At 43.8% G+C, this 13,568-nt stretch overlaps 3 protein-coding genes across 4 annotated transcripts in view; 2 read left to right on the top strand and 1 right to left on the bottom strand.

The window, feature by feature from the left end:
- The first annotated feature begins 505 nt into the window (after positions 1-505).
- Positions 506-7,269, top strand: PHYHD1 (phytanoyl-CoA dioxygenase domain containing 1). The gene is made up of 11 exons (XM_053473873.1): positions 506-672; positions 1,328-1,486; positions 2,173-2,248; positions 3,080-3,127; positions 3,844-3,899; positions 4,328-4,390; positions 4,934-4,955; positions 5,293-5,421; positions 5,777-5,893; positions 6,066-6,192; positions 7,084-7,269. Exons 1-11 carry the CDS (start codon positions 640-642, stop codon positions 7,130-7,132), a joined length of 879 nt encoding a protein of 292 aa, XP_053329848.1. The 5' UTR covers positions 506-639; the 3' UTR covers positions 7,133-7,269.
- DOLK (dolichol kinase) lies at positions 7,210-11,662 on the bottom strand. Its single transcript, XM_053473866.1, has 2 exons — positions 11,621-11,662; positions 7,210-10,033 (listed from the first exon to the last, which is right to left on the bottom strand). Exon 2 carries the CDS (start codon positions 9,907-9,909, stop codon positions 8,344-8,346), a length of 1,566 nt encoding a protein of 521 aa, XP_053329841.1. The 5' UTR covers positions 9,910-10,033; positions 11,621-11,662; the 3' UTR covers positions 7,210-8,343.
- Positions 11,663-11,679: 17 nt separating this feature from the next.
- Positions 11,680-13,568, top strand: part of NUP188 (nucleoporin 188) — a 42,762-nt gene continuing 40,873 nt past the window's right edge. For both annotated transcript variants that reach the window (XM_053473863.1, XM_053473862.1), the window contains exons 1-2: positions 11,680-11,826; positions 13,417-13,471. In XM_053473863.1, coding sequence (XP_053329838.1) covers positions 11,780-11,826; positions 13,417-13,471 — 102 coding nt within the window. In that variant the 5' untranslated portion in view covers positions 11,680-11,779. The remainder of the gene's footprint in view (positions 11,827-13,416; positions 13,472-13,568) is intronic.

The following is a 13,568-nucleotide window of genomic DNA, read 5'->3' as shown; positions in this document are numbered from 1 at the left end:
TGGCCCTCTAAAACCATTCCAATTTCTCATGTGGCCCCATGGGAAAATTAATTGCCCACCCCTGATCTAAACGAAGCTACAGTGGGATAAAACAGTAGGGGGCGCTACTGCTTGGGTAATAAACCCACCTAATACCCAACGGTTCAAAAGTTTGGGGTCACTTAGAAATTACCTTGTTTTTGAAAGAAAAGCGCATTTTGTCCATTAAAATAACATGAAATGCATCAAAAATCCAGCGCAGACGGGGTTAATGTTGTAAAGGACTGTTGTAGCTGGAAACGGCTGAGATTTTAATGGAATCTCTCCTTTTACACGCCTGTGTTCCGATGGCACGTTGTGTTCGCTGATCCAAGTTTAAGTTTAAAGGGCTAATTGGTCATTAGAAAACCCGTTTGTGGAGTTGGACTTCGTATCGGACAGCAAAGCCCTTCCGAGGTGGGACTCTTTTGTTTTGTTCAGATATGCAAATGCTAAATTTGCACTTTGGGCCCAGTTTTTTGGTCACATGACCCGTGGAAGAATGCAGGGCCCCTTGTTGTGGTTTATCTGTGGATCTCGTCGTTTGACTGTCCCTCCCTCCCTCTCTCGGCTCTGCAGTCTCTTGGTCAGGAGGTCACGGGCAGCTGGATTCTCCACCATATGGCGCTGATCACAGAGGACCAGGTCCAAAAGGTGAGTTCAAGGCACTGCCTCTGAATCCTAAGCCTATCGCACAAGGTAACAGACGATATATTTATCATTTCCCGGTAGGAACCCCATACCCTGCATACGGGATAGCTTAACCCATAAAATGCCAAAAAGCAGAGCAACGTTTCTTAGCAATGTATTGCACGCTCCGTGGGGCATTCAAAAGGTTAAAATATCTTAACAATCCCTGTGTGGCACGTGGGGACCCCCAAATCGCTCAGAAGAAGCCGGGCTCTGCGTCCTGTGCAATGCTGCTAGGTGTCCGTTTTAACCTCTTCACTGCCAGAATGCCTGAGAGTAGAACAACAGGGGTGCCACCTAGAGATGGGTTCTTCTCACAACTCCCGGGCGAATCCTTGATTCCTAAGCGCCGTTCCATCCCTTATGTCCGCCTGTCCTTCCAGGACCGTATTTCTCGCGTCTCTGCTGGGAGCTGATCCTCTAAGCATGTATTATCCACATCCCGGGTATTAGGAGCAAATCCATAGGGGGGGAGGGGATGGTCATCATGACACGCTTTAGGGGAACTGATGGTGAAGGGTTGGTTGGTGGTCCATGGTTGCTAATTTGATTGCGTGGCGTTGCTTAGACCCCAGAGCCCTGGAAATTAACTAACTGGAAGGCGTGATTCTGTTTACAGTTCCGAGAGGATGGATACGTTGTCTTGGAGGGGTTATTCAGCCCCAAGGAGTGTGATGCTATGAAGCAGGAGATGGAGAATATACTGCAGAATATGGATGTTCCCCTTCACTGCCGTACGGAGTTCTCCACGGAGCAGGAGGAGCAGCTGCGGGCGCAGGTCGGGGCATTAAGGTCCTTTCTTTAAATAAGATACGTACTTACCGACCTTGCAATGTCCTTTGATGGGATGCTGGTGTGTTATATGACATCACGTGCAGCTCGGAGGAGAAATGTGACATCATCAGGGGTTCCAACCCTAGGAAGCCCCACTTCTTTACCTTTTTCTATAATGGCCGGTCGTTATAAAATAGACATTTTTCCATTACGGCAGATAAGAAAAAACATGCAACGGCCTCATGAGTTGCCGTAATGGTAAGCGGGGGGCCACAAAGGGCACCCATAAAGGGGCAACCGCAGTGAGCCTCTCATGTTATAAGATCTGTGCTGCCCCTCCGTAAAAAATATTATTTTTTTATTCTCTTATATAGCGCCATCAGTTTCTGGAGCGCTGTACAAAGGCTAGGCAGGACATAACAATTAGTATATAACATAACAAGATGACTTAAATAGCAATATTAGCGGACAGAGACGTTTAACCCTTTTCTTGCTTGGTCGCTGCTGTAGCAATGAATAGGTTAATCTTTCTGGGTACATTGAGGTTTTGCCCCCCACAATACGCAGTACCAAGCGCAAACTTTTCTTAGATCAGACGTATGAATGCAAGCGATATCGGTAGATTTGATTCCGAATCACTGCTTGTTTTACCCCGACGTTTAACCCCCACTCCGTTCCGTTCCTTTGCAGGGAAACGCTGATTACTTCCTCACCAGCGGAGACAAGATCCGATTCTTCTTCGAGAAAGGAGTCTTTAATGACAAAGGTAATCCAAGACGCATGGGGCTGTTCCTGTCACCCGAATCAAATTATCTAACCCCTCTTTCAACAGAAATTCCCTCTCAAATATCTTCCAATGTCATATAACCTGCCAACAGTCCTGATTTGTTGGGTCTAGTCCTGACAGAGGGACATACTTTCCAATGGAATAAGAGCAGAGCATGTCACGAGTCGAGGGTATCGCTTTTGATCTTTATTTGATATATTTAGAATGTTAAATTTTTTTGCAGAATCGGCTAAAGTTTCTTTTCACGACCAACAAATATTGCAAAGTAAGGCTTGTGGGAGCAGGTATCTGAGTATAAGATAAAATATTTAAAATGTTTCTAAGTGTAACAGAGATTATGAAGGTACGAAGAGAAAAAGCCCCATAAAATGTCCTCTATTGTGTGTAACTAAAATGGATTCTCTAAAACGGATGGTTCTAGGCTACCGTATCGTCATCGCTGAGAGTTTTGTAAGGTTTTGTTTCCCGCCATATTCTTTGAAGGCTTTCGTAAGAGAGCTGGATAAACAAGTGTTTGCTGGAGTACAATGTTTGGTTGGACCAGGCTGAAGAAGACCATCTCTTTGTCCTCATGAACATCTGTTAGGGGTTTCTTAAAACGATGTGCAGAAGCCTCGTGGAATTCCATTAATGTCTTTTGACTGAAACTCTTACCAACCTGTCCTTCAAAGGAAACATCTGGTTAAGTTCTATGAGAATTGACCTCTTCTGAGTCTTCTGAAACGCAATTCACCTTTAATTTTGGCAACTGCTTCAAAATGAGTGTTAAGATTAAATAAAAGCAATAAATGTCTGTTTTCTGTCTGGCAGGCGACTTTTTGGTGCCAAAGGAGAAGTCTGTGAATAAAGTAGGACATGGTGAGTATAGAATATCCTGTCATTGTACATTATCTCCAGCGCCTCCATCATTATCTCTCATAAACTCCTCTAGCAGAGATGGGTGCTGGATGAGGTACGCCAGCCCCAGATCCCAGCGCCATGTTGAACAGGACATGTGCCAAGCTAGACCCCCCCAACAAACACTAGTCCTCAGCGTCCGACCTTATGGACACATGGCACCCACCTACCCATGAGAAAAAGACTGAGAATTGGGCTAGAGCTCATGCCGTCTCACACCGCCATAACTTCCACCGGCTCTTAATTCTTTCAAAAATCAATTTAGTAATTCAGTCACAGACTTACAACACGCTCCATGATTCTACTTCGTCTTAGACTTTTACTCTTACACAACCCTTCTCCTTTTCATCTCTGGGGTGCCTTTCTTTTTCATCTTCTCTGCACCTTACTTTTGAGCTTTATATATATTTCAACCTTATATATATATATATATATATATATACCCCCACGCCATAGCATTCACTATAATGGAATCATTCTCGCACATTCTCCTCTCCATCTTTGCCAAGTATGTCTTAATCTGTGTTCACATTATTGTTAATTTTGTATATTGTCAGTTTTAAGGCCATTTATCCTCTTGAATTTGGTATTCTCCCTTAGCATCAGCAGTCACACTATGCGTTTTTTGATTCTTCATTTTTTTTTCCCTGAAAAAGTCTCCTTTTCTCCATTCACAGCTTTACACGCTCACAATCCGCTGTTCAGTAAGGTGACGCACTCTCCGCAGGTACAGGTGCGTAGCTGGGATGGGGGTCCATCCAGATTACTTTAGGGGTAGTAATACTTCTGTAGTTATTTCTGGGTGAGCTGACCCCGAAACTCTTCACATATTAACCCTTTAATAGTCCATCGCTAAATACTCTGTTGTCGTGACTCACTAATTATAATAACTGTCCTTATGATTTCCTTGGAGGTAAAATAGAATATAATATGAACTGTGATAAAGCAGTGAGAAAAACACTAATGGTGATCATAAAATCAGAGAAGAACACGATGATGTCATCTCCAGAATCTGCCCATTCGCCCCGAGACCCTAAGACTTGGAGGCAAATAAAGGCATTCATTCTATTTAACCCTTGTTCGTATTTACACATCTTTTGGGATTGCTTTCCCCGCTTTTTGGACAAGATAACTGTGGTTACTTTGTATCTGTTTCTGTAGGAGGTGGGCCGTAGCATTGGGCTTGTAAAGCCAGTGATTGTGCAGAGTATGTACATATTCAAGGTAAGTGTTACTTTAATGCAAGCGGGTATGTGTCTAATAAACTGGTCTTTTGGCTCATAGGCATGAAATGGACGGGGTATAATAAGCTCATAGATGAAGCTTTGGGGAAAACGGTGTGGCTGCAATGAAGCCATCCTCATCTCCGCTTTAAGACTTGGCACTTTAGACTAGTGCTTGGACTACCAGAATGGTTATGTGTAACACTAAATACACTAAATACATGCACTAAATATAAGAGGTTTCATAGTTCAAAACACATTTATCAGACTCTGTGATCCCACCAGGAGTGTAGGATTTGCCTAAAGTGCACCTTAAGAGGCGATATAACCCCGTGTTCAGCAACTTGCCCATCTTTACCTGGTGAATTTGTTGGGGACCCTTAAAACCACAGATGACTTGACCTAATCTATGGGTTTTAATACCGTAATTTAAAGTTTAAATAAACACTTTAATAATTTTGTATTATTATTTCTTGTAAATGAGGTGGTGTAAGATCAGTTATTTTCACCTAATGACATTAACTTGATTATTTTTGCTTTACAGCAACCTGGTATTGGAGGAGAAGGTAAGATTTTCTGGAGCAGACACATTACATGATCTCCAATGCATGCATGTAGTTACCAGGCGTGACCAGAAACATGTATGGAAGGACACCTACTGTAGGGTTTCATTAAGTTGCTTGCAGCACTTCATGATTATTACTAGTGTCACCAGTTAAAGGGGCCATCGGGTCACCCTACTCCTTAGCCATGTTTTGACCAAAATCACAGTGACAACAAACTCCTTCCCCCATACTTTATAAGTTGTTCCTTTAGACTCCTTAGTGTAGACAGTGAGATAAAAGTTATCAGTTCAATCTAATCTGAGTCCTTAATGAAGTTTGATGTCGACATTCCCGCCAGTGACCCCGCATCAGGATGCTACGTTCCTAAACACGGAGCCACTTGGGAGGATCACAGGTTTCTGGATTGCCGTGGAAGATGCGACGGAACAGAACGGCTGCCTCTGGTTCATTCCTGGCTCCCACAGAGGTAAAAGAACAAACCGGAGTAATGAGGTGCCCTGGGGACTCTGAACCATACTTATATATGTTCTGGAGAACATCGGTTTTCAAGGTCATTGCACCTATTTAAGAACTCAATCCTATATATCATATATATACCTCCATTGAGTGCACTGCTTCAACAGTCTGCCTCTACAAGACTAGAGGATAATGAAAAGAAACTACGATACACATATAGGACTTGTGGAATGCACCAACCTATTAAAATATGAATTTATGACTTTTTAAGACTTCAATTTCACTTATGAGTCATTTATCACCAACTACGTTTTTTTTTTTTAATCCTATACTTATTCCATTTTATCCTTTACTGGTCTCCGTAGAAGGGATCTCTCGTCGAATGGTCCGTGCCGCACCAGGTACTTTTCCTCGCACACAATTTCTCGGTGAAGAAAAAAGCTACAGCGACAACCTCTTTGTGCCAGCTCCGGTTCCGAAAGGTATAGAATTAAGAAAAACAATGCTGCCTGTAGCAAAATATAACTAGAACGATGTAAAATGATCGCTCTGCTTTATTGGCTGTAATGTTCTGGATAGGCAGTACAGCTTAAATGGTATTTGTTTTAACAGCAACCTTAATTTGGTACGATGGTGTTTATGTCTTTAATTTAGGAGGGCTGGTCCTCATCCATGGAGAGGTTGTGCATAAAAGCGAACTCAACACCTCCCAAACTTCTCGCCATGCCTACTCTTTCCACATAATGGATTCGGAAGGAACAAAATGGAGCCCGGAAAACTGGTGAGAAACCGAATGGAGATTAAAGTAGGAATCTGGTATAGAACCGGGCCAGCCAGTCTACCCTCAGGCACAACTCATCAGGAGTGGGGGTGCATGAACCAGCTATACCGCTCGCTCCAAAATGAGTCTAAAAATAAGACAAGGTCATGTGTGTTTTCATAGTCTTTCCAAAAAAAGAAAAATAAATCAAAATCAGTGAAAATTGTTTATAGAGCGCCATAACATGCCGCAGTGCTGTACAATGGCATTGTTACATTCTTTTTTACGGCTACAGTTTCGCCATTTGAGAAAGCTAGGTTATTTTCTGGTTAATATGGTATGTGTCCCCTGTTATCGTTCATCTGCAGCTCACATCCATGGTCCAAATATTTTCTCATGGGTGCACCGGTTCAGAGAGAAGGGATGAAACAATGTCATGCTCATTCCCGCACTCGCTCCATCCACCATCAATCATTCATTATCCTTTTTCTTTGCTCATATCCTGTATTTCCTGCCTTAAAACCTTAGTTAGTACTTGGCCGCTGGTTATCTGTTGGATTGCTAGCTAAGAAACAGCTAAAACATTTAGCATTCAGGACCCCCCGGTCTCCCTGTGGCTACAGAGTATGGAGAATTTCCACAATATAGAAAAATAGATGTTAATGCACAAAAACAAGCATTAAGCAGCATGCCTAACAAGTAGATTTAAAGAGTTGATAGAGTAATTGCTCTTGCAGTAACCTGGGGCTATAAGGGGACAAGAAGATCATGGCTTCTATAACACATCCCACTTACCAGACATAGTGTGATTTATGTAATGTAATTTATGGTAACATCTTGATGAATGCCCTGGCAACAAGGTTTTTTTTTAACCTGTTACATGAATAATTTAGTTTTTTTCCTTCTTCGAAGGTTGCAGCCTACACCTGAACTCCCGTTCCCATCCCTGTACTCCAGATGAAACCTCTTACTGAAAGCTGAGGGTTTGGAAACATTGAATAAGATTAATGAAAGAAGAGATCGAATCACAACACCGCAGAGATTGTAATGTTTTATAAATTAAACAGAGTTAACAGATCACATTTCTTAAAAACACAATTGTTCTTCGTTTTTGGATTAAGACGCTTGCCATGTGTTGAGACCCAACAAAGTTTTTACTTTTAGGAAATGAAAAATCAATTTCATCCATTTAGATAGCATTATATGGTTTTGTCATAATTTGGGATTCTTTTGTGCTTGGAATGATCAACACGCAGAGAATGCTCTTAGTGGTTAACAATGATTACGATAGATGAAAAACAAAGCTCAATACACTTAGGGGTTGATTCACTAAAATGGGAGGCTGCAGTTTTAACTCACAGACTTCACAATGCATGATGCAGGGTTTGGTTAGCCCTGTATAATTCAGTTAAATCTGTAAGACTTCTCGAGTCACCTTGTTGACTGAACGTATCCCTTATGGAGGTTCCTCAGGTGCAGCCTCTCATGAGTTAAAACTGCAGCTGCCTTGCAATACTAACCCCTTACACAGCCCTGAGTATTCTTGATGGATATTAAAATGATTCTTGTTCTATGCAGCATATCTAGAGATTTTCTGTTGCTGGAAAAAAAACTCCAAGGGCTTTATTTACAATAAAGGGTTTTAACTTCTTTTTAACTCACTTCATAAAAGGGGACTCCGCAGATTCCATTCCCAAAGCAAAGGTCCAGCTCAAACAATGTGTGTCAACGTGGCTTTAAGATAAATAGGATTAAGCAATTGTGGCACAACAATCACAAGCAAATTATCTATGTGTAGAAAAAGAGGAAGAAGAGGGTTTTAAAGGTGTTGACCCACCTTGGGACATCACCATCTGCCACCATATTCAAATTCAGTCTTCTCCATTGTGACTAAATGGCCAACATTTGCCTCCTCTTAATCTATACATGTAGATACTTGCTAGAACATTATTGTAGCACTGTTTGGTCAACAAGTGTTCATAGCACAAATAAAATGTATCACTTATTGCCTCCTAATCATTTTAGATGTTTCCTTTGGAGAACCAATTGGCAATTGAACGAGCTTCATTTGATCTGTGTCCTTCATTAGACTTTTCGAGAAGTATCATCATCTTCAACACAGTGATCAGTGCATTTTAGCTTTACGAGGACAATGTCCTTTCCATGTTGCTCTTACACCATCAGTAATATGTGGAGGTAGAGGGGCAAGATTAAGTTGTCAATCTGTGTAGTGAAAGCCTCCAACAGGGACACTAGAGTGATGGATCCTACTATCCAGGCATAACCACTGTTCATATTAACACTGGTGTCAAAGATCAGAATGAGCGCCACTGTGATGATTTGGGCAAACACTGACATAGTTGTTCCTTCAAAGGTCTTCTTGGTACCAGGCCACTTGATCTCCCCAAATGCACTACCACAGATAGATGCTATAGTGTCGCCGACCCCCACGGCAAGTACCCCACAGTAAGGCAGCAACGTAGAAGGACCAGAAAGCGAAGAGGCACAGAACCTGGGAAAGAGCCACACTGGTAATGACATCCCCAAGAGAAGGTAAATGTGAGTCAGTATCAGTGGGCCACTGTCCCGTTCGTCCACAAACAATGACAGCAAGTTCCGTAAAGCGTGCCCTAGTGGTTTGATACGAAAATATCTCACGTATTCCAGAAGTACAAAGACTGCTAGGCAGACTACGGAGGCCACAAACAGCAACTGCCTGTCATATATCAGGCCAGGAACGTACGTAGCTACAGCAAGGAAATGAAAATATTTGCGGATGACCGTAGAAACTTGATGCTTTTTGGATTCCGTGGATCTTCTGTAATTCTGATACAAAACCACCGCACAGGCCGATAAAACAAGGAGTATCCACGAGGTGAGAAGGTAGAGACGCGTACGGGTCTGCACCAAGAACTCAAACAACCAAAACAGTGGATGTTTCTTTATAAGGAGTTGCAGCCACGGTAGAAAGATACCTAGACCTAAAACTGCTGTCATCATGTAAAAAAACAAGGAGGATGTCCACGTGTTTGAGTCCAAGAAGAAGAACAAAATGGAGAAGATTATTCCTAGAAGGACCAAAGCAACCAAAGTCACCAGGAGGAGGTAATCGGCAGGATCCCCCGTGCCGCCTGCAGAGCCGATGGAGCGCTTGATGAGCTGGTTAAGGACAAAGCTAAGTCCTCCAAGGACAATCAGTGCCTCTCCTGGAGTGAAACAACGGGGCAGCAAATACAAAAGAATCATGCTCAGATACACGAATATGAGAAGCACCTCCAAAACTTCAATGACTTCAGACACCGCCAGCGAATGTTTCATAGTGTAGAGTATGGCAGTGCCGGTAATCCCCGACACTATACAGGTATTTTTAGGAACAGGTTTTGTAATGCCAAGTGCGATGATCGAGAGGAAAAAAGCCACCGCCATCCCGGTAGCAGACACCACCACCCCGAACCGCTCAAAGTAGACGTTTCCCGAGGCTTTGCATCTTTCTTTCATTACGATACCCAGTAAGGGGATGACCATGCTGGCTGGCAAGAGCCCGCTGTTTGCTGATGAACGATACTGGAATACCGCTCCGTTTGACTGTAATAACCGATCCCATTTATGCTGCACATAAAACGCCTGGACGGCAAGGGCCAGGGCACACCACGAAAAACGATCCCAGACCACGCTGTGAACACTTAACACAATGCAGAACACCACGAGTGACTCTGCTATCACCAGTTTGTTCACCATGATGATGGCTTAATCCAACCGGGCTCTGTCTTCTGAAGTAGTCAGCACTGGCTTAGTATTACCTGTGTTTAGAATTTGATCCAGTTCTTTGCAGGACCCCAGCCCACTAGTTGACTGACCTCTCCTATAAAATAAACAGAAATATTTTACATTTGGGGCAAAAAAATATTAATTGTTGAAACATGTCATACACAAGTATACAAGGAAACAATCTCCAAACGTTGGACATTTTACATAACTATGTCCTGTAATGGAAACAATGAACTAAAATAATTAAATATACATTATTTTGAAATCTGGGAAGTAAGATTAATGTTTTCAAGCATATTTCATTTAAACAAGAACTGAAAAGTATGTACAGTATCTGTACTTCTACACCAGACCCTACTGCCTGTAAGAAAACTATGCCAGGGGTTTAGCTGTGTTAAGTGGGAGTAACATAGGAAGCATCTATTTTACATTATTTTAGCAGTTTCTAGAGCCTTAACCTCATCTCCTGGCATTACCTTTTCAGTGAACGAAGAACAAGGTAAGAGAACAACCCAGACAGCAATCAACACCGGATCCACCTTCACACTACATGTAAGTCTGACATAAGCGCGATGAGGATATCAGGAAGGGAATATAGGTTGATACAGCATTTCTTGCTGACCTACCATGTAGACCCGAGGCATTACTGAATACATAACGAAACTGAGGTTAACAGTCCCTTTAATACAGTTAAAAAATAGAAGATCTGGATTTCAGATAATAAAGGGGCTAAAAGAAGGGTCAAAACGCAGCAAATAGGATAACAATAGTAACAGTATTCAGAAGGCAAGCAATGCAAACGACTGGCATCTCCAGGATCGCAGAGATAACGCATTTGGCTTCTGAACATATGACAATAAAGAACTGCCAATGGGGCCCTGGGCAAATGTCTGCTGAAGGGACCCATATGGCATATTGGAAACCTCTTAAGGGCATAACCCACTAAAGAGGGAAAAACTGTAGCCAAAATGGTTAAAGTACGTCTCCCCCTTTTAGCTTTGGGGGGGATACGCATGCGTGGAAGGACTCTGGTGGGATCACGCGTGGGCTCTCCAAGCCAGGCTGGGTTCCGGCACTTCTACTATATGCAGAACGTATATAAATTATATATCTACACATCTAAATTACTTATAATACCCGCATCTATGCATCTGCTAGTCATCTGTATTTGTACTTTAAGCCTTTAAGGTAGGATCTTCCATTTAATCTGCTTCTGCTCCCCTGTACAGGCAATATGTCTACTTTAAATTTTGTAAGAGGTAAAATTAGGGCTACACTGACTAAATGATATTACCAGCCAGCTCCTAAGTAGAGCTGTCACAACATTCACAGGGGCCCTTTCCCAAACTGTCCATAATATAAGAAGCCCAAAACCTTAGGGCCACTCTGGCTATATGTGAAGCAGCAAGTAACATATCCTAAACGAAGAAAAAAAAACTCCAGGTTGAATCTGTATCTAATGGGCATCACCCCCTTTGTCAGTGAGTGAAAGAGGCTGAGAGGGGCCTCAGGTTTCCTCTGGCAAACAAAGGGTGTCACAGCGACAAATAATGTAACTATGAACGGGTGAAATCCCATATCATACAGATTCGAGTCTTTTCGGTGCCTGACGCCCGGGTGCCGGCTCAATTCAGGCGTCTTTACCGGCATCAGGAGAAGACATTGCCATTCACAGCATTACCTTGGACGGCGCCATCTTGCCCGCAGGTCACGTGACAGGCGGTGACGTCAAGGCGCGCAGCGACGCTCCTGGGGACGATTGTTCCCAGCGAAGCGCGGCATCCCGGAGTTCGTGCTTTCCTGACGCGTTAGAGGGGAGTTAAACGGGCCGGGCGAAAAGATGGCGCAGGCGGATACCGAGATGGATCCCAATGGACTGCATATGAGGTACCGGAGCGAAGTTGGGGGGTTGAGCGGTTACCAAGAAGAAGCCGCGAGTCGGGTTTCGATTCAAAACGGAGGAAGGCGGGAAGGGGCGCGGCTACGGCACTTCCTAGAGACTTGACAGCAGGCTACCGGCTCCACGTGTGTTTCCCAGCACGCATGGACACGGGTGGAGAGTACCTCCGCAGCACGTCGGCTCAATCAAAGTATAACCGTGGACTGCTACTCCTGTGACTCCTAGCCAGCGCCCGGAGTGCTAAAGTTTCCCAATTACTGCTCAGCTGGCAAGTGCCCCTGTTCAGTAGGGACAATTCCTTTTATTGCTCCAAATCCTTGGGTCCCTTTTTCCTCCCCTATTGCCCCTCTTTTCTAGGAGCTCAGCATGTTTGCTGGGTATGAGGGTATCACAGAGTGCTAACACCTCCAAAATGTGTATAGAAACAACATGAAACGGCTGTATACATTAAATTGTGTAAATAAAACACTTTATTTCAGACAGCCTTCCTAGTCACAAATAAATTAAAATATCAGTATGACCCCGTCCCCGACACGCCCCTAGCCACACCCCCAAGCTAAAACTGTCCCGGGTTGTCACTTTCAAATGTTAAGGGATACCCCGATAGAACAAATACGTTCAAACAAAGTGGGTTAAAGAGACAAAGATATGTTTTAAATGTGTGGCGGTTACAGCCCGTCGTTTGATTTCCCGTTATATGAGCTCACCGTGTAAAAGTACCCCAGGGCCCATACCTAGAGATATATACGTCTCCCGGCCCGTACCTAGAGATATATACGTCTCACGGCTCGTACCTAGAGGTATATACGTCTCACGGCTCGTACCTAGAGGTATATACGTCTCCCGGCTCGCACCTAGAGATATATACGTCTCCCGGCTCGCACCTAGAGGTATATACGTCTCCCGGCTCGTACCTTGAGGTATATACGTCTCCCGGCTCGTACCTAGAGGTATATACGTCTCCCGGCTCGTACCTAGAGGTATATACGTCTCCCGGCTCGTACCTAGAGGTATATACGTCTCCCGGCTCGTACCTAGAGATATATATACATCTCCCGGCTCGTACCTAGAGATATATACGTCTCCCGGCTCGTACCTGGAGGTATATAGGTCTCCTGGCTCGTACCTAGAGATATATACGTCTCGCGGCTCGTACCTAGAGATATATACGTCTCGCGGCTCGTACCTAGAGATATATACGTCTCCCGGCTCGTACCTAGAGATATATATATATATACGTCTCGCGGCTCGTACCTAGAGGTATATACGTCTCGTGGGCCGTCTGCCGATTGAAATCTCACCTCTCGGATGATCAGGTGTTTGCGGGCCAAATGTCAAATGAACGTTGGTGGCTACGAGCGGGTTGAACAGCAGAAAATGTTCAGGAATTGCTGTCCCAAAGAGCTCACGCTCTTCTCTTGCGTAGTTTATTATTCTATGATTCACGCCCCACATGATTAAGTTGGACAACCTCTGGCGTGGGATTATCACTGCCATGACGCTCAGCCAACTGTCCTAGAGGGTTCCCATACCTTCCGCTGCTCACCGTTTTTCTTTTCTCCCTTAATCGTGAACAGAAGCTGCAGGGAGCTGTGGACGATTCTCCTCGGCCGCTCTGCCCTGAGAGATCCCGTAAGTGTTGAACCAGATCAGCGGTGTCTGAACAAAATAAGGTGGATAATTTAAGGTTTTTATGCGTGAAACCCACATGCGTTTTCCTGTACTTTCC

Source organism: Spea bombifrons, chromosome 8 (genome assembly GCF_027358695.1).
Source record: "Spea bombifrons isolate aSpeBom1 chromosome 8, aSpeBom1.2.pri, whole genome shotgun sequence".
Taxonomy (NCBI): domain Eukaryota; kingdom Metazoa; phylum Chordata; class Amphibia; order Anura; family Pelobatidae; genus Spea; species Spea bombifrons.
The sequence above is the reverse complement of the archived record's forward strand: the minus strand, read 5'-3'. Positions and strand labels throughout refer to the sequence as shown.

What these genes read in the sequence shown, in the direction of transcription:
- PHYHD1 (XM_053473873.1), top strand. Translation starts at nt 640, where the DNA reads ATGGCGCTGATCACAGAGGACCAGGTCCAAAAG. An exon ending in AGGAGTCTTTAATGACAAAG is followed by an intron (nt 2,249 to 3,079) that starts GTAATCCAAGAC and finishes TCTGTCTGGCAG; the next exon opens with GCGACTTTTTGGTGCCAAAG. An exon ending in CGCACTCTCCGCAGGTACAG is followed by an intron (nt 3,900 to 4,327) that starts GTGCGTAGCTGG and finishes CTGTTTCTGTAG; the next exon opens with GAGGTGGGCCGTAGCATTGG.
- DOLK (XM_053473866.1), bottom strand. Translation starts at nt 9,909, where the DNA reads ATGGTGAACAAACTGGTGATAGCAGAGTCACTCGTGGTGTTCTGCATT.